Source organism: Monodelphis domestica, chromosome 5, assembly GCF_027887165.1.
Source record: "Monodelphis domestica isolate mMonDom1 chromosome 5, mMonDom1.pri, whole genome shotgun sequence".
In the NCBI taxonomy this organism is placed as follows: domain Eukaryota; kingdom Metazoa; phylum Chordata; class Mammalia; order Didelphimorphia; family Didelphidae; genus Monodelphis; species Monodelphis domestica.
Genome location: NC_077231.1, coordinates 253,087,939 through 253,109,352, shown reverse-complemented (window position 1 = coordinate 253,109,352; position 21,414 = coordinate 253,087,939). Strand labels below are relative to the sequence as shown.

At 36.9% G+C, this 21,414-nt stretch overlaps 1 protein-coding gene across 2 annotated transcripts in view; it reads right to left on the bottom strand.

The window, feature by feature from the left end:
* The window catches only part of KIF5B (kinesin family member 5B), a 70,647-nt gene extending 50,882 nt beyond the window's left edge, over positions 1 to 19,765 (bottom strand). For both annotated transcript variants that reach the window (XM_007504779.3, XM_007504780.3), the window contains exon 1: positions 19,143 to 19,765. In XM_007504779.3, the coding sequence (XP_007504841.1) occupies positions 19,143 to 19,268 (126 nt within the window). In that variant the 5' untranslated portion in view covers positions 19,269 to 19,765. The remainder of the gene's footprint in view (positions 1 to 19,142) is intronic.
* Between the last annotated feature and the right edge of the window lie 1,649 nt (positions 19,766 to 21,414).

Sequence of the window (21,414 nt, the reverse complement as noted above, 5' to 3'; positions counted from 1 at the left end):
CCTTTCCAGACAAAAAGCCACCACTCTAAAGCCTTCATTCTCTTATCTGGGTTATTACAACAGTATCCTAACTAGTTACTACTCCACCTCAAATATCTTCTTTCCATTCCACTCTTTATAAAGCTGACAAAATAACCTTTTTAATGTATTGGTCTAACTTCCACTTTGTTGTTCAAAAATTTTCAGTGGCAGATTGGCTAATATGACAGCAAAGGAATATAATAAATGTTGGAGGGAATGTGGCAAATTGGGACACTAATATATTGTTGATGGAGTTGTGAATTGATCCAACCATTCTGGAAGGCAATTTGGAATTATGCCCAAAGGGCAAAGACTGCCTGCCCTATCACTGCTGGGTTTGTACCCCAAAGAGATAATAAGGAAAAATAGTTGTACAAAAATATTTATAACTGTGCTCTTTGTGGTGGCAAAAATTGGAAAATGAAGCGGTATCCATCAATTACGAAATGGTTGAACAAACTGTGGTATCTGTTGGTGATGGAAAACTATGGTGCTAAAAGGAATAATGAAGTGGAGGGAATTCCACGTGAAATGGAAAGACCTCCAGGAATTGATGCAGAGTGAAAAGAGAAGAACCAGGAGAACAATGTACACAAAGACGGATACACTGTGGCACAATCTAATGTAATGGACTTTTCTACTAGAAGCAATTCAATGATCCAGGGCAATCCAGAGGAATTTATGAGAAAAAACCGCAATCCACACCCAGAGAAAGAACTGTGGGAGCAGAAATGCAGAAGAAAAACAACTGCTTGATCACATGGTTCGATGGAGAGATGATTGGGGATGTAGATTTTAAATGATCACTCTATTGCAAATATTAATAATATAGAAATAGGTTTTGAACAATGATACATGTAAATCACAGTGGAATTGCTCATCAGCTCCGGGAGGGGGGATAGAGAGAGGAGGGAAAGAACATGAACCATGTAACCATGGGAAAAGATTCTAAATTAAATTTTAAAAATGAAAACAAACAAACAAAAAAACACCACAAACCAAAAAAACCAAAACCCTCCATTATTGCTGTAAAAATTTTTTTCCAGTGGTCCTCTATTATCTATAATTTAAAATGCAATCCAAGTAGCTTAGAATTTAAAGCAAAGTACAAATGAACGCTAATCTACCTTTCCTCTACTTATATTTTCCCATACAAAGTAGATTCTAATTGTTCCTTGACTGCAACTCCACAGGCCATCAATAGAAATACACTCGATTCCTTCCTCATGTTCATTTGTTGAAATAGCTCTCTTTCTTTATGGATGACTCCAAACAGCTCACCCAGAAAATCATTCCTTAATTCACTCTTTCCTCAAAGAAGTCCTCATAGAATTCACATTCTAGTATCAGAAACTGCCACCCCTAGCCCCTGACTGGTACATTTTCCTAAATAATTCTTACTGGTTCTTTAAAAAAAAAAAAATCATGTTCTATCTTAGATTATACATTTTTGTGTGCATGTTATCTTTGCTCACCTCTTAAGATTAGAAAATCCCCCACTAGCTGGGGCTTTGTCCTCTGTTCTACTGTCTCTGACACTTCATACATAGATATTGTGCATTAATACTTATTGAATTTAAAATTATGTTAGAATGTTTGAGATTTAATTTGTTTCACTATGTACATTTTCATCATCTATAAACTTGATAGGAAAGATTTTTTGAGTCTTTGTCTTTAAGAGAAATAAATTATTGATAAATAGCATACATCATTTATTGTACATGTGTTCTACAAGAAATGCAACTGAAGAAAATCAGCGAGAAATTATAAATTTAGCTTTTTTAAAAAATCATCTGAATATCCCCCTAACTCTGACTTGAAACAATTAGCCACTGTTTTCCTAACACTGAAACACCAGTGTCATAATACCGATAAACTGATTCCCACTAGCAACCATCAGTTTTCAGTTGTACAAGTTCATCTTGAGAAGGTACCAAAGTAGGCCAAAATGCTTTAGTTCTTTTTTAGGCACACTGTTTTATGTCTTTTTCTCTAGCTCATATTTCCTCCTTCAGATACAATAAGATAAGATGGATATAGTTTCTGAATGTATTTCTTTTGAGAAAGTACATTTTTCTAGCAATCGAGAACAGTTATCAAAAAAAAAAAGGTTACTAGAAATAAAATCCAGTCACCAACAATCTGAACTTTTGCTGCCCATATGATTGAATAAATACTATTTAAATAACAAGTGTGCAAAGTATTCTTAATTTAATCCTTGCACAGATTACAAATACAATACCCTCAGATCTATTTATTCTCAATCAACTGCTAGTTTCTGGGACAGAGTTCAATTGTAATGTAGGTTTGACAGAGATTCTATAAATTTGATATTCAGTATCAGGTAGGATAGGCAGTTCAATTCTTCACCTTTGACATTTAATCTGTGACCCTAGGCAAAACACAACCACTCAGTGTCCCAGGTAACTGTAAAATTATAAGTTGAAAAGAAGGTACAGATAAGAGTTTCCTCATAGGAAGTTAACACTATATTATCATTACTAACTACCACTTATATAGTACCTACTATTGCCAGGCAACTGTGCTAAATGCTTTACAAATAGGTCAAGCTCTTTCTCCTTGTTCCTTCCCTTTTAGGAAAATGCTCTCTGGATATTAATTTAGTTCTAGCCTGTGCTCAGTACTACATATTTAAAAGTTTCTAAAATAAAGCTTTCTTTGGTCTTAAGACACTTCAGAGTATGATATAATGAAAAGAGCCCAAATTATGGATTCAGAGGGCCTAGGTTCAAATAATTAAAAAAATTAACTACCTGTAAACTCATGGTAAGTCACTTACTATCTCTGGGTATCAGTTTCTTTATCTGTAAAACAAGGAGGTTAGATCAGATGGTCTCTGAGGTCCCCTCCTATGATTCTATGTGAAAATTAAGGACCTGTTTTTGCTATTACTCTTTTAAAGTTTTAAAAGTTTAGCAGTTTTAGAATTGGAAGGGGCATTAGGAAATCACTTAGTCCTCTCTCCTAGCAGCAGTGCAATGATCAAGGACAATTCTGAGGGACTTATGAGAAAGAATACTATCCACATCCAGCAAAGAATTGTGGGAGTAGAAATACAGAGGAAAAACATATAATGAATCACATGATTCAATGGGGATATGATTGGGGATATAGACTTTAAATGATCACCCTAGTGCAAATGTTAATAATATGGAAATAGGTCTGGATCAATGACACAAGTAAAACCTAGTGGAATTCCTCGTTGGCTACAGGAGGAGGGAAGGGAAAGAACATGAATCATGAAACCATGGGAAAATACCCTAAATTAATTAAATAAACTTAAAAAAAGAAAAGAAATAAATCAGTCCAATCCTAGCATTTTACAGATGAAGAAAACTGAGGCCTAGAGAGATTGGATAACTTACCAAGTTAACAGATTGCAATTGGGAAGGGTAACAATGAAAACAAATAAAATGAAAACTAAAAGGAAGATGAGGTCTTTAGAGGAACAGGATGCCTTTGCAAATACATAGAGGTAAAAGACGGAATGTGGAATACAGTGAACATTTAATAATGTTTGACTACAAAGTAGAAAAAATGAAATTGAATAATATTACTTAGCATATGAAGGTAGATTAGAAGCAGATTTTGTGAAATCTTTAATGCTAAGAAAAGGAGTTTATTATTTATCTTAAAGACAAAGGCTTAAAAAAAAATCTTTTTCTGTCTTAGAATCAATACTGTATAATATTGGTTCCAAAGCAGAAGAGTGATAAGGGCTAAGCAGTTGGAGTTAAGTGACTTGCCGAAGGTCAGACAGCTAGGACATGTCTAAGGACAGATTTGCCAATAAAGGTTCATTTATTTATTTATTAAACCCTCACCTTCCATCTTGGAGTCAATACTGTGTATTGGCTCCAAGGCAGAAGACTGGTAAGGGCTAGGCAATGGGGGTCAAGTGACTTGCCCAGGGTCACACAGCTGAGGAGTGGCTGAGGTCAAATTTGAACCTAGGACCTCCCATCTCTAGGCCTGACTCTCAATCAACTGAGCCATCCAGCTGCCCCCCAATAAAGGTTTTTGAGTAGGGGAGTGACAAGGCCAAGATCCATGCCTTAGGAAGATTTGATAACTGTGTGGAAAATGGATTGGAAAGAATAAAGACTAGACTAGAAAAAGGAAGACCAATCAGGAGGTTTTTACAGTAACAGACCAGATGAGAGGTGATAAGTCTTGAATTAGGCTAGTATAGTAGCTAGGTGAGTAGAGAGTGGTAGTATATAAGAAATGCCAAAGAAGTAAAATCAAAAGAATATGGGACCTGACTGAGATGAATGAAGGACAATGGGAAAATCAAAGATATTTCCTGGGGCATTAAGTTGGGAAATGAGAAGGATGGTGGTTTTCTCACAAGAAAAAAAGGTAGTCTGATGAAGGTAAGGCTCAAGGGCAAAGATATCCAGTACCACATGTTGCTAATAGAATACCCAAAGAGAAATTTTGATCAAATATTAAAAATATTTGATATTGAAGCTCAGGCAAGATATTGAATTTCAAATCAATCAACAAACTTTTTTTTAGCACCTCAATTAGGTTCTCACTGTTGGCAAGGCAATCATTTGGCATCCTAATCAATTTGCTATCTCACTCACCACAGAAGTTCTTGTAAATCTTTTCATCCCTCCTTGCCTCATAATTCACTGAAAAAAAAATTGAGGTCATTGAAAGAAAGCTCCCTCTTCTTTGTTCCTCATTTCAAATCACTTAGAAATCTTCTCGAACTATCTCCTTTATCACTGTGGTTTCACACAGAGTGGTATTGGTCTTTCTTGCAAACCCCTCCAAGTGCACAACTGATCCCATTCCATTCTACCTTCTAGCAAATTTACCACTCTATCATCTCTACATTCTCACTTAATTTTTATTTTCTCCCTGGCTATTAGCTGCTTCCCTAAGTATAAATGAAAATCTGTTACCATAAAAAAAAAGAACTACATTTCCCAGGAGCCCACTGGCTTCCTGCCATTATGTACTTCCTGTAGACAGGGATGTGTAGGGTCCTTACCTCTTTGGGCTTCCTGTCAGTGAGCATGATGGTGGTAAGGGAGGGTTTGAACTGGCTGATCAGCCATGGGCATGTGATTTTTATTTTGTATCCCTTTTATTCCTTTATTTCTAATGATCATTATGAAATCTCTTTTTAATATAATATTTTTATTAATGAGATCTAATTTTAATTTTTACACCTACTAACTACAAACATGCCCAAGTCTTCCAGACCTTAAAAAAAACAAACACCTCACTTGATCCATCTACTCTTATTAGCTATTGCTTTTTATCTTTTCCTCCCTTTTGTGGCTAAATTCCTTGAGAAGGCCATCTGTAACAGGCACTTCTACTTCCTTTCTCCTCACTCTTCATTCTCTACAGTCTCCCTTTCAATTTCATCATTCAACCAAAACCCTCTTCTTCAAAGTTACTAATGATCAGTTAATGGTAAAATTAAAACAAAACAAAACAAAAACCCTTTACCTTCAGTCTTAGAATCAATACTGTGTATTAGTTCCAAGGCAGAAGAATGGTAAGGGTTAGGCAAAGAGGATTAAATGACCTGCCTCCAGCCACATAGAATTAGGAAGTGTCAGAGATGAGGACCCTCTGTCTCCAGGCTTGGCTTTCAATCCACTGAACCACCTACTTGCCCCTCAAAGACCAAATCTAATGACTCTTTCTCAATCCTCATCCTTCTCTAATCTGAAGCCCCTGACACTACTGATCATTGCTCTCCTCCTTAATACTCTTTACTATATAGGTTTAAGACACTGGTCTCTCCTAGTTCTTTTCTTAACCATCTGATTGCTCCTTCTCAGTCTCCTTTCCCAAGATCTTTATCTAGGTTATATCCACTAAGTATAGTTATTCCCCAAGATTTTGTGCTGTGCCTTCTTTTCTCCTTTTTTATGTTATTTCTATTATTGATCTCATCAGTTCCCATGGATTCAATTATCATTTTTATGCAGAGGACTCTCAGATCTACTTCTCTAGGCCTAATCTCTCACCTAAACTTTAGTCTCACATTTCCAAATGCTTATTGGACATCTTGAACTGGATGTCTAGTAGATCTCTTAAATTCAACATGTATAAATTTGAACTATCTTTCTAACCTTCCCTTCCTCTTAACTTTATTACTGTCAAGAGTACCAACAGCCCAATTACCCAGGCTTAAAACTTAGCTGTCATCCTCAATTCTTCACTCTCTTTAAACCTTCCATATCCAATCAATTTGCCAAGTTTATTTTTTTTTTAATCTCTGCAGTGTCTCTTGTACAAGCCCCATTCTTTCCAATGACACTTACATTCCCCTGGAGTAGGCTCTGAGGACCCTACACATGGACTACTTCAACAGTCTGCTGGCTAGCCTCCCTGCCTCAAATCTATACTCAAGTTCATAGTCCACTTTAGATGTCAAATTAATCTTGCTAAAATGTGGGTTTGATCAAATTACCCCTCTATTAATAAACGCCAGTGGCTCCTATTACCTCAATGATCAAATATAAAGTCCTCTGCTTGTCTGTTACAGTCCTTCATAACATGGGTCTTTACTACCTTGCATTATACCATATCCATATATAGTGGGAATACCGTGACACTTGGCCTCTTTGCTGTTCCTCTACCATGACTCTCCTCCCTATTTTAGGCTTTCCTTTCTTTATTCTCTCCCTCTCTTTCTTCTTCATCCTTACCTTCCATTTTATAATCAATACTGTGTATGGCTTCCAAGGCAGAAGAATGATAAGGGCTAGTAGCCCTTATCATTCTTCTGCCTTGGAAGCCTGGCTGTTCCCAATATTCTCCCTCTTCATCTCCATCTTCTAGCTTCCCTGGCTTTCCTTAATTACAGCAAAACTCCTACCTTCTGCAAGAAGCCTTTCCCCACAGTTTTACTTTTTATCCAAGGTGACAAAATTTGTGTAGACACATACAATAAAAACAAGATAGTGATAGAGGACACTTGGAGGGTGGAGAGGGAATTAGGAAAGATTTCATGAAGAAGCTAGAGCCTGAGTTGTGTATTCTAATGAGGCAGTGGTAAGGAAAAATGAATACCAGGCAAGGGGGATTGGCCAGTGCAAAATAATGGAGTTGGGAGATGGAAGAACACGTGTGAAAAAGTGAGAGAAGACTGGTTTGGCAAGACTAGAGAATGCAGAAAAGGGAATTCTATATAACAATGCTGAAAATATTGATTGGGGCTAGGTTGTGAAGGGCTTTAAAAAACAGAAGAGCTTCTCTCTGATCCCAGAAGCAATAAGGAACCATACAACATAAACATACCTGATTCTGGAAAATAAATTTGATGGACTGGAAGGGGCCAAGGCAGGAAAACCAATTAGGAGACTATTACAATAGTCTAGGAGAGAGGTGATAGGTGCAGGTCAGAATTCAGGTGGTGTATGAGTGGAGGAAGGGGAACAGATTTCACATGGGGATAAAATCAATAAGATTTGACAGTTGACTGAATATAGGGCTGGGGGCAAATGAAGACTAGAGGATGACCCAGATGTTGATAACCAGAGTGACTAAGAAGATGTTACTACTTATAACAACAAAAAAGAAAAGTTTTCAAGGCAAGCTTAGTAGGTTTGGGTCACAAGATAATGAATTCTATTTTAAATATTTTTAATTGGAGATGTCTAGAGAACATCTCATTGGAAAGATCTAATAGTCATTGAAGAGGAAGGACTAGAACTCAGGAGAGAGAAACTATATACAATCAGGAAGTCACCTGCTTGGAGATGATAAATGAACCCATCAAAGAAAGGAAATAGAGAGGAGAGAGGCCAAGGAAAGATCCTCAACATATAGCCAAAATTGAGAGGGTGAGATATGGAAGTGTATCTAGCAAAGAAGATCGAAAAGAAGCAATAAAATTAGTGGGTGGAAAACAAAGAGAAAGCAGTCAAATATTCAGGCAGAGAGTATAGCTGACGATATCAAATGCTACAGAGACAAGATGAGGACAAAAGAATTTCAATGGAGGTTAGGGGAAGAGGGTTGGTATGAAATTAGAGGGTAGTGATAGATACTAAAACATACAATGAAACAAAAAAGTTCAAAATGGCATACAGATGTCAATGCTGATATTTAACTTGTTAAATTTAACATATATGTTAAAACAATTGCATAAGAAAAGTTTTTAAAATTAAAATTTAAAATTAATAAGCATTTATTAAGCAGCTACTATGTACTAGGCATTGTGCTGTTTTCTAAATATTATCTCATTTTTATCCTCAAAACAACCCTGGGAGGTAGATATGATCTCTATTTTAAAGATGAGAAATCTGAGGGTAGACAGAGGCTAACGTGCCTTTACAAAGGTTACCAAGTGTCTGGGACCATATTTGGACTCAGGCCTTCCTGACTCCAAGTCCAGGGTTCTATGTACTGCATCCAATAGCTGCCTCTGAAACCATTTACAGTTTCACTTACAATCCTCTTTTTTGTTTTTCTTTGTATACCTAAATGCTTGTACTTGTTGATAATTTAGTTCATAATAGAATTTCTTTTTAATTTCAAAAAGAGAAAAGAGAAGCCCTAACAGTGGTGAGAAAATCAAATTGATACTGCCTTTATTTTTGTAATTGATTTATTCTGTATCACTGACAACACTTTGTATAATCACCTAAGTCATGTTTCTTTGTCTTTGAATTAAATTCAGAAGTTGTTCACAGGATCAGAAGTTCAGTCTTCCTCTCAAAGCTAAGTGTAAAAATTTGGTTTCTCTATAAATCACTTTAATTAAAAGATCTTTACACCACTAGCGTCTTTGACCAGTTAGAGGAAATCTGCTATAGCCATGCAGATAGATACCACTAATGAGCTTTCCATATTGATAAGATGGAAAGAGAAGTTGTTGCTAGCTTTACACATCTGATATTCAGCCAACTACATTGTCCCCATATCTATGATGTTTCTGACTTTGTAACCAATCACACTGTTTTCCCCATTTATGACACTGACCTTTCTATTTTTTTTTTTTGGATGCTACTCAGTCTTTCAAAATGATCTGTCTCCCCTCATTCAGGACCTTTTGGCTTGCTCAGAAGCTAAAGACCCCTTTTATTAGTCACTGTTGGCCTTACTAATAAACTGAACATGCTCAGAACTCTGTGCCTCAGTTTATCTTAATTTTAATTGAGAAAACTGGTAAACCACTGATGAGTAGAGAGACTAGAGATCACAGCGAGGATGAAGAATCTCTTCTGGAGAACTTAAGGATATGGCAAAGATGGAATGACAAGATTATAGTCAGATAAGGATTTTAAAGTTCTTGAACTTGGTGATAGGGGACAAATGATGGATTTTGATGGTGTAGCAAAGGAGACTGAAGTCAGTCAGTGTAGCATCCCAAGCATATTCACATCTATGAAATATAGATGACTGTATTATTACTGTGTCTCCAAGTGTGAGGCTTTACCGATAAGGTTTGTGAAGGTAACCTTGACCTGATCACGAGACCTATTGCCCAACACAAGTCCATTAACATGTTCGGAGACTTGCCTGGGAAAGTGCAGTTACCTCGTACACGCCCAAAAGGTGTTCCCTCCATTGTACCACCCAATCGTGATTGTCTAAAATATGTGATGTAATTGTTTAGAGGCATCCCTCTGCCTCCTCATCAATAAAAGTAAGGCAACCCCTGGAATTTTCTCTTTTTAGGAAGGTTCTTTCCCTAGATAGGATTAAAGCTTCTCTCTTTCTCCTCCAAGTCCTTTCCTTCCCCGAGGCTGTGACCATCTCGGCCTGCATTCTCTATCTTAATCTCCTCAACCACCTTGTATTCCATTATCCTCATTTTCCGCCTTAAGGAAAATCATAGGGGTTGCCTGCCCTATCCAATTACTGATTTGTCGGTGTCTTTCATTTCCACCCTGGTTCTCGGTTCCTACCTCTCCTCGGGTCCCATCACAAAGGTGAGCCCCTTCCCTTGTGGGACCCTGCTGGTCAGGGAAGTCCATTAAGGTAAACCCCACACACCTCCTTCCCCCCATTATGAATTTCCATGTTTATCCAGATTATCTCCACCTGTAAGACCTCAAAGAGGCTAAAAGGAGTTCCAGAACCAGATAATACTTATTCATATTTCACCTATGTGCAATTTTCTGTCTCCCTAGGCCTTACCTATATCTTCAACTCCTTTCAAAAGCAGGAATAAACATTAACAACTCTGGAAATCATTAAAAACAGGATATGTTGCTTAGTTATTTAAGAAGACAAGTGATTAGATACCATTATTATCCTATTATTATAATACCTAAAGATAAATATCAATATATAACCAACTACTCAATTATCTAATAAATTAAGTTAATTTTTCAAATGAAAAGTTCATTTTCATATCATAAGAAAAAATATCTTTAATTATTTCTCCAACAGGATTTCCAAGTTAATACATTAACCTAGGAGGCATGCCATTATGCTACAGTTTAAAGAACCTGAGGACTGATTAATTTAGAGAAGGGAACTTATAGATCAAACCCTTCATTTTTATAGATGAGAAAAAGTCAGGCTCAGAGGTGAGCGAATTGGGAAAAGTCACAGACTTATTAAGTCAAGGGATGCTAATGTGAACTCACATCCTTTGATTCCAAATCCAATGATACTCTTTTGACAGCTACTCCTGAGGCTAATGACCCTGAGGAGTAAACTAGGAGTATGAGATCATCTGCTGAATGATCATGATTATCACTAGTTGTATGACAAGTCATCTACCTCTTCAGAGGGAGGAGGGATGCTGTTTACTTAGTAGTAAATAAGGTTGAACTCAATGATCTCTATATCCTCTAATTCTGTTTCCTCACCTGTAAATTGAAGCCATTGGATCAGATATCCCCCTAAGGTCCGTTCACATGCTCTGCCTACCTTCCAATAAAACTAAAGAATCATTTAGTGCCTCTTACACCAAGGCAGTGTTGGAACAATGAGAGCTATAAGTAATACTAATGTCAAGTGCCTCCAAATTGAGCTAAACATAATAAAGGAAACAATATCACCAGAAGCTATGAGACAAGGCACTGAAATATTTGCAGCAAAATCTTTCAAACCCACTTGTTGTATTTAAATGGAATATGGTAATATGTATCTACTAGAAATCTTGGCCGTTTATTCATTCAACAAATATTTACCAAGAGCCTATTACAGGAAAGACACAGAGGTAGGCCTTGGTAGGGGATACAAATAAGAATAATATATAGTACCTGTCCTCAAGGACCAAAAGACTATAATTAATAATGACCTACAACTGAGGATTATATTACTGTGGAGGTAGAGAGCAGAAACAAAAAACATTATAGAGTACTTAACTGTTATTAGGAAAAAAAATGAAGACCTGGATTAAATCTCACTGACACTCAATAAATGTCTATAAACCTCAGTATTTTTAGCTGTAATATAGGGATATTTGTACTACTTAGTTCACAGAATTCTGAGAAGAGTGCTTTGTAAGATTTAAAATGCTATATAATTATGAGGTATTATTATTAACCCCCATACACCTATGACGTAATAGTCTTTAGTGATGAAAATAGCTTTAAATTTACCTTGATGTCTTCATTAAGGAAAAGCAAATTAGATCTCAAACACTTTTCTAGCTCTTAACAAAAATATCAAATCCTCAACCTGTCTGCTTTCTTTATGTCTTCATCTACCTAGAAGGTAATCTTAACAATTTGTCTCCCCAAAACTAAACAGACACAAAATATCTTGAATGTTGCTACCCAGGCTACAAAGAAAAGATTAATACTGCATTAACCAAAGGGTACATTTAACTGAGGGATTTGAATTTGAAACATTCTACAAACATTTTCCTTCTGAAGTCAAAACAATGAATACTTCTAGAGAATATAGAAAAGACAAAAAAGTATAAGATTTGTAGTACCTAAAAAATTCTATTTATTGGACTTTTTTTTTTTAAAATAAACCCTTACCTTCTGTCTTGGAGCCAATACTATGTATTGGCTCCAAGGCAGAAGAGTGGTAAAGGGCTAGGCAATGGGGGTCAAGTGACTTGCCCAGGGTCACACAGCTAGGAAGTGGCTGAGGCCAGATTTGAACCTAGGACCTCCGGTCTCTAGGCCTGGTTCTCAATCCACTGAGCTACCCAGCTGCCCCCTTTATTGGACTTTTAAAGTGCTTTGTAAATTGTAAAATACTTCATAAATGAGCAATTATTATGAATAAAATATTTAATAATCCAATCTATATTATTTAAAAGGCAGTCAGCTCTTGAATACTTATACTATACAATTAAGGTAGACCAAACTTGACAGTGAAGTAGGGCAAGGTATAACAAAGTAAATGAAAATTAAAGAATTTTAAAACCTTTCAGTCTCTTAGGATGAATAATATACAAGAGTATGTCATATATGTAGAGAAGCCTAAAAAGGAAGTGGAGAAGTAAACTATAACTTGGCTTCACCTTTACTATCTCAGGGGGAAGTCTGAAGAAAAAAATTTTTTTTAAATTCTAGAAGGAAAAGCAAGTAGTCATTCAGCAAGACCACTGTAATCACTGGCCTCCAAAAAGTAGTTCAAACTTAACTCTAGTCAGAGTTAACTGACAGATGTATACAAAAGCTTCCAGCTCTTAGCATAGCGCTAGGCACATAGCAGATGCTTAATAAATGTTTATTTATCAACTGACAAAAATGATATAAATAGAGCAATTAAGGTAAATCAAACTTGATAGTGAAGTAGGACCTGAATTTCTTTTATTTTGAATGTTTTGTGGATTGTACAAAGAACAAGGAATATTGTCCCATAAGGAGTAGTTTCTGATTTTTAAGATCCTTCAACACTTTAGTTAATCAGGAAGATATTTACTTAACTTTATCTTCTTAAAAAAAAAATCCCTTACTATAACTCATTTAAAATTTCAATAAAAATTTATTACGGCTAATTCTGTAGAAGAAAGGACAGTGAACTGTTTTGATGATTTAAAAAATTCTGCAGCAAAAACAAACAAAAAACCGACACCTACAGGAACAAGCTATGATATTGTTCTTTTTTGTTCAACCCTTCCTAAGTAAATGCTAAAAACATTTTTTGAAAAAACAGATTTATTGTATTAATTTACAAAAATCCAAAGAAAAATGTAATACTTTCATTCTTTAATAATAATATTGCAATTATAAAAAAACAAAATCAAAAGAAATATATAAATTTAATATAGAATCTTAAAGTTAAAATGAATCTTGGAGGTGAAAATAAGCTTTCTATAAGGAATTAAAACAATTTGTTATTTTACATTATAATTATATTTGCACTATTCATTCAAAGTCTAATATGTGTAAGGCACTATGAAGTAAATGAAAATGTAAAAGATCACTTTTGGTCTTCAAAAAAGATGGGATTCTATTAAGAATTTAAACTGTATTCAACTAGCTACAATACAAAACAGTTTGTGTTAAATGTTATGTTAGTGGTACAAACTAATTGTTACAAGAGTAAAGAAGGAGGTGGAATTACCTTTGGCTTTGATGATCAGGAAAAGCATTATGGCATTTGAATCATAGGATCACGAAGGCTAGAATTTGAACTAGGCCTTAAAAGATGAATAGCATTTCAATAGCTAGGATTAAAAAAGCAAGAGTATATTTTGATCAGCTAATGGGCAATCTTAATTTTTTAGAATGTAAAGTTAAGGGTAGGGCAGAAGTGAGACAAGACTTTGAAAAGGACATTGGAGCCATATCAATTTAAGAGACAGAATAAGGAGTTTGGACTTTACCCTGTAGGCAACAGGAAACCAACCATCAAAGACTTCATAAAAAGACTTAAAAAAACCTTTTTTTTTTTAAAGTTTAGTATTGCTCTAGGAAACTTGACCTGGCTCATCTTTGGGGTGGAGTGTAGAGAGGCAGAAATATCAGCTAAGAAATGAATGCAAGAAATATAGGCTTAAGGTATGGGGCACAAATTAGGGTGGGAGCAGGAGAAATGGAAAGGAATGGAGGATGGAGATTTTTTTTAAAACTGGGGTGATGAAACAAAACAAAAAATCAAATAGAAAATCCTTGAGAAGGTAAGCACTTCAAAACTGTACTAGATTAAGCATAACAAATGAATCAACCAAGACCCCCACATATACTTTATATTTCAATTCAGTGGAAGCTGGTAAAGCTAATACATAAAAGGGATTAAGGAAGATTCCAGAAAACAGGAAATAACTTCATGTGCAGAAAAGGGTATTCTGTAGTTACTTGGTTTAATAATCTGGTCCAATGGTAGAAATCACAAGGCCAAGAGTCAAGGTTTTATTTAAACTTATTCCTGGAAACCTGAACAAATGTTCTATCAGCTACTTTATATAAAACTTGGTTCTTTCTAATACATGATTGCCATCTTAATAGCAAGCACATATTCAATTTTATATACTCTTAAAATAACACAGCCACTTGAAAGACAAATGACAACCAGAACTTAAGAATATATCTCACAATTCAAACTGGGAAGAAACAAGAGAATGGTATTTTGGGACTATGATGGCTAGTTTTTCCAAAGTGCTTTTTTTCTGTCTTTTTAATTGTTTTATCTTCTAAAAACTTAAAATACTTTGTGACAACTGGTATTATACTAATTCTAAACATTATGGCAAATGGGCAACAAGGTGGAGCAGACAGGTGCCTTGGAAAAGTAAAAAAGGAATGGACTGGCAGCCATCTGCACAGTAGAAAAGATACAGATCCATTTGAGTTTTCTGTTTGAAACATTAGATGGCTTTATAGAAATGATAATTTATACTTAGAAAGCAATTTAAGAAGTGTTAGAATTACTGATCGTGTTTGGTTAGTCAGTCAAAAAGAATCTATTAAATAATACTATATACTGTGCTGAGGGGTGAGGATACAAAGACAGGTAAGATCAGTCCCACCCTCTAGGAGTTCCCATTCTAATGAAGACAACCGGCAAGGATACAAAATATACGGTTTAAATGGAAGTTAAGTTCAGAAGGATGATGCTACCAGTGGGAAGCAGTGGAGAGGGGACTGGGAAGAGCTCTGGAGTTTAGTTGGTGAAGTAGGGGATTGGGTAACCTGGTCAGACATGTTGACAACTGAATGTAGGAAGGAATGAAGTGAGGAGAGAAGGTTATTGCAGTTCTCTAGGCATGAAGTGAAAGCCAGAATTAGGGTCACAGTTGTATGAGTTAAGAGAAGGGGACAGAGAGGAGAGTTGTAAAGGCAGAAAAGATAAGACTTAGTTGGATAAGTGGACTAAGTGGGAAAAAACCCATATCTCTTTAAAGTTTAAAAATCCCTCAGTTTGAAGATTGAAAAATTCAAAAATGGTATTTAAATTAAAATTCTCTGATAGTTATGTCATCCTAGGTGCCTTTTAGCTTTCTTCCATTAATGATCTATATTCAAGAAATAGTGTAAGAAATGGCATTGAGAAAATGTATAAATGAAAAGGGGCCTTGAAGCAAAGATTTATGAAATTGGAACACAATAGAGTATGAGAAAGAAGATAATATGAAAATCCGAAAAGGTAAGCCAGAGCCACATCTGTAAAGGGCTTTAATGCCAGATTTTGTATTTTATCCTAGAGGCAATAGAGGGCCACTGAAATTTCTTGGAAGAACATTCAAATATAAGTTTAAACAAAAGAAAACTTCTGACATGCCTATTCTTTGGAAACTGGTCCTTAGCACAGACATGTCCTTAAACATAGACATTATGAAACTTCCATTTACCTATCTTCAGACATATTCAGTTTCAGATTTCCTGAATATACACACTCAGTCACAAGATGAATTCACATGACTGGGAATACAAGGGGGAAAAAAAAAGGAATGGATCAGTTACCTGTTCTAATGCTGTATCCTACATTTTTTATACATGATTCTTTCTCAAATTCATATAGGCAAGCTGATTATCAAATTTAGTTATTAATAAATTTAAAAGATACTCTTGGTAAGGGATCAGCCTTCCTCTGTAATTCTAAATAGAGACCATCTATTCCGACAATACTGGAGTCTACTACTATGTTAGGTTTTCCTCACTTAAGCGGATACTCTAGTGAATCCAAAAACAACTATGGTTTTAACTATCACAACCTTATATCCATTTTCTTGATGTGTGAATTTAAACTATTTTTTTTGGCTTCCCATTAATAAACAACAAGTATATCTGCATAGTATTCCCCTATATTTTTCAAGGCAGAAGCCTCTCTTCTCTCTTTATTCGATCAAATATCCCTCTTAGGTTAGCCAGAAGTACGAAAAACCAAAGCAAGCACTTCAAGGTGAAGCTACAAGTGTTCTCCTCAGGCAAGGGGATGGCCAAGATGATGTAATTGGTTTTATCCACCTCTCATTTCAAGAACTACAACTGCCTATACTTGGTTCTGGCAGACTCTACTATATGAAGTCATTCACCATAAAAGGAATGCTGCTTAGCAAAATGATGCAAACTAGCATGCTCCACCTAACTGGCACAACAACAGGTAGGAAGTACTTTTTCCTATTCATTTTTGTTGTTTTAAGGAAACATTTTTTCCTATGTCTACATGCCTAGTCTCCTATACAGCAAAGGCAATAACAGTAATGCAAACCAACATGCTTTCTTAAAATGTGCCTGAACAGGTAGGAACTGTTTCTTTTATTGATGTTTAAGCAAGTCTATGTTCCATGACAAAACATATAGTTTCTACAGAGGATCATTTTATTTTTCAAACATTGAGGCAGAAAATAAAAATATATTAATTCTCTGAACTATAGTCATTTATTTTCCTAAAACTCAAGAGGAAAATGCAGGGATTGAACTCTACACTAGCTGAAAAATGTTTTATCTAATTCATATATCAAACTTATCTCTCATTCATTATGTGTATTGCATTTATAGGAACAATGAATCAGGCAATAGACAAAGGCTACAGGGACCAGTTGAAATTAACCTGTGTGCAGATTAGTCACACCTGTAAAAAGTATAGAAAGGCAGGATTCTTAATTTCTACAGCAGAATTCAGAATGCTGGAATATTTCAATCTTCCTAGAAGAATTGAATTCCTTAAAAGGAGAGAACCTATTTCATTTTTCTGTTTTTGTTATACCATGTATCTTGCACAGTAGATGATAAATAAATGTTTACTTAGTTGTTGAATGGAGACATGTTTAAAAATAAATCATGGCAAAATATGGTTACATTAGAAGAAACTTTTAAAAAAGAAAAAAAAACACATTTAACTACCTACTTAAAAGAAGAAATAATCCATTTACTAGAATTCACTAAAAATATCAGGCTCTGGTTTTGAAGAATTAAAACGCCTAGCTATGTATCAAAGAATTTAAAGCCTGCTAAATCAAGAACTGATATAATGTTACTGATAATAATAAAAAAGGTCAGTTCTTAACCCTATGTAGTCAGACCTCAAGGCTATATATTTGCATTTTTGCATTCCCTTGTACTGTATTTTTTTCAAACCAAATTATTTCCTAGTTTATCTAAATGCCAGATCTTCTCAATTGTTAGTGAGTGATTCATATTTGGTCACCTGTCCATGTTTTTTGCCTAACCTACTTCCATTTGATTACACCAATGAAATCTTGAAGTAGGAGTGAAATATTAAGGCATCTATGCTTCCTAGGAATATTATTCAATAGTTTTTTTCCCACTCTTCCCACACTGTCTGACATTTGAATGTAAATAAAATTTCAATCTAATTTTACTACATTCTCGACTACCAAATTCTTGGATAAATACTAGAATTACTAAATACAGCCTTGGAAGATAACATATGAAGAATGTTTACAAGAAAAAAGGTTATAATTATCATGTAACATATACTATAAATGCCTTTTTCTGAAAGGTGACTTTAACTGGGTCAAGCCTAAATATTTCTAATTTCTTAGAATTTTCAGCAAAAGCTTTTGATCTAAAGTCCTCTCACCTAAGAATCAGACTGATCTCAATTCTTCAATATGCCATCTGTTGGAAGTTAGTGAACTTTTATTTGTGAAAGACCCAGACCACCCTGAAAAGCTACCATATTGGAGCAATCATTCATTTGCTAAGGTTGAATTTGGGAAGAATAAATGGGGAAAAACCCAACATTTTACCATTGTTTTTTAAGGCTTTTCTGCACTATTCCAAATGTTATGACTCTGAATTTCCTCCAAATTAAAATGCCCTAAATGTATTATTAAACATGGAATACAAGTAGCTACAATTTAAGTTAAAATACAAAGAAATCAGCATCACAGACTGTCCTAGTATCAACAGTAAAACAAGTATTAAGTTCAATGTAAGTTCTAAAAATAAGATTCTTAAATGTTCAATCTAGGAGCTACATAAAAAAGTATTCTAAACCAACTTCGCTGCCCAACCTTCATTAGAGAGAAAGCTTAGTCACTGCTAGCATCTTCATGCAGAGAGACAGTATAACTGCATTACTCCGACTTACTTCCCTTCACCAAGTTAACTTTGTAATTTCCTTTGTGGCAGGCCTGGACTATATAGGGCAGCTTGGCTACATTTTCAGGTATATAGCTAATAAAATGGAAAAAAAAAGTTAACTGAAAGACGACTTCTATAGAAAAACCTTCTTTAGATCAAAATACAACAGTATTTACCTTTTTGAAATGAAGATTTAAAACTCGGATGTTTCCTTTTGACAAAGAGCAAACAGATGGGGGAGAAAAAAGAGGGATCTATCCCTTTCTAATTACTTAGCTATTTCTCATCTAAAAAAAAATCTGTCCGCCTGCTTCCAAAAGAAAGCTGCCCCATTTTTACAGCTACTTTGAACAAGTAGGCTAACAACATTCGCAGATCGACCCAAAAAAGTGTCGAGGCCGGGCTGGTGGAGTGAGAAGGGACAAGACCCCAAATCCAGTCGGAATGTTCCTTTCAGCCCCTCCCCCCCGCCACAGGACCCACAAGGAAAGTGACAAGCAGTTTCCTATGGGGACCAACAAGTAGTTGGGACCTCTCGTGTAACTCTCCTCCCGTGGAATTTGGGACTCAAGAGAATGCGTTTGGGGGAGGAGGGGTAAGATCCTGGATCCAGGCCGGGAAGGGCGTGGGGGGGGCTGGAAATGAACACCTCGCCCCGGTCTCCCCCCACATCCCAAGCCTGCTTCAGGAGGGATAGACACTTACCGCAACGATGACCGTGTCTTCCCCTTGGAACTTGGCGACGTACTTGTCGCCCCGGGCCATCTCGGCCTCATTGAGGGGCCTGAAGCGGCACATCACCTTGATATTGCATTCGGCCGGGTCCGCCATCTTCCTCACGGCCGGGGCCCACGGCCCGGAGCCCTTCCCCGCAGCTCAGCCTCCGAGCCCGGGAGACGGGGGCCGCGCGCAGGGGCCGCACTCCGCCGGCTGAGCTGCTCTGCTCCTAGACGTGCCGCGTCGCGCGCCGCCGGGCCGGGCTCCCCTGGGGCGGGGGCGGCCGGGAAGAGCCACACCAACCTCCGGCGCCGGCGCCGGCAGCCTCCTCGGCCCCCTCCCCGCCTCACTTCCGATTCAATATGGCGGCCATGGCGGCAGCGACCGGCAAAGCGTCCGGCGTGTCCGGTGGCGTTCACCTCCCCCGCAGAGAAAGCTGTTGAAGCGAAGAGGAGTCTCGCGAAACAGGGAGCGTCGCCTCCGCCCTGGGCCAAAACGAATGACTTGGCTCAGCCCAGTCCAGCCCAGCCGCGCCGCGCTCGCCTGCCTAGCTCTAGTACTGCTCCTCCGCCCCAACCCGGTACGGCCCGCCTCTAGCGCGCAGCCGCCCCACACTGGGCGGCGGTGTACCCACTAAACGAAGGAGGGAGGGAGCAAGGGAGCTGAGACTAGTGCGCAGGCGCGCAGAGGCCCCCTCCCTCTGGACCTTCCCTTCATCCTAACTCCTGAGCACTTTTTTCTCTTCCCGGCTTGTAGTGGGACTTATGTATAATCCACGCATACTTATATGACTCAACTGAACTTACTTTTTATCAATAATACCCTACCTTTCATGACTCTAGACTTAGAAAAAATATTTTTAATAAAAAATATCAACAATACATTATTTTTTATGACAAACTAAAACAATATTTTTATTAGTAAAACATGTTAACTTGGAAAAAAAACAGAATTATTAGTCAGAAAAAAACAAGTCTTTAATCGGGATAGGAATAGGTCCAATATTCGGGCACCACACAGAGCCCTGCGCCAAGATGACGCTAGATGCCAGTTCCGAAGAGGGACAGAATTTGGGGGTCTTTGATACCCTCTGGAGAACTTGGTACGGCAAGGCTGCATAGACAAACTGCAAGCAGGCTGCAAAGAGGTCTGCGGCCAGCCTCAGGAGTATCAGGGAGCGGTCAACTGTAGCAATTACAAGGGAAAGGATCAAACTAAGAGTTGGGCTTCCAGAGAGAGGATTTCAATATAATGGGAGAAGCCTCTAAAATAAAGACACTCAACATTTTGACTATGTCCACAGATCCCATCCACACTAGGGTCTCCAAACAGTTTAAGGTCTATAGTTCAACCTAAAACAAGTGTACCTGGTACTAGGGTTTTTCAAAGGTGGGGGGTAAATTTGAGGTATCCATGTTGACATATATGTGACTCAACTGATAATACCCTATAATGTGATTCAACTAAACTAAAAATCTTTTTATCAATAATATATGACAACTGAACTTAGCAATAATACTCTTTTTTATGACTTATCTAAAATACAATTTTTATCAATAACATATATGGCCCAACTAAATTTTTTCTTATCACTAATGCTTTACTTTTTTTTTCTTACAAAAGAATACATCTTTAATCAGGATAAGGGAGAAATTTTTCTTATGGCCACCACATAATTGTACACATAAAACACCACACAGAGCCACCCAACTCTCCCTACTTTTTTAAAATTTTAATTAATTAATTAAGAATATTTTTCCATAGTTACATGAATTATGTTCTTTAGTTCCCCTTGTCCAACCCCACCCCAACCCCCCAGCCAATGAGCAATTCCACTAGGTTTTACATGCCATTGATCAAGACCTAGTTCAATATTATTGATATTTGCACTAAAGTGATATTAGAGTCTACATCCCCAGTCATATCCCCATTGAACCATGTGATCAAGCAGTTGCTTTTTTCTTCTGTGTTTCTACTCCCACAGTTCTTTCTCTGGATGTGGATGGCATTCTTTCTCATAAGTCCCTCATGATTGTCCTGGATGATTGCATTCCTGCTAGTAGAGAAGTTTATTACATTCCATTGTACCACAGTATATCAGTCTCTGTGTACAGTGTTCTCCTGGTTTTGCTCCTTTCACTCTACATCAATTCCTGGAGGTCATTTTAGTTAACATGGAATTCCTCCAGTTCATTATTTGAGCACAATAGTATTCCATCACCAACATATACCACAATTTGTTCAGCCATTCCCCAATTGA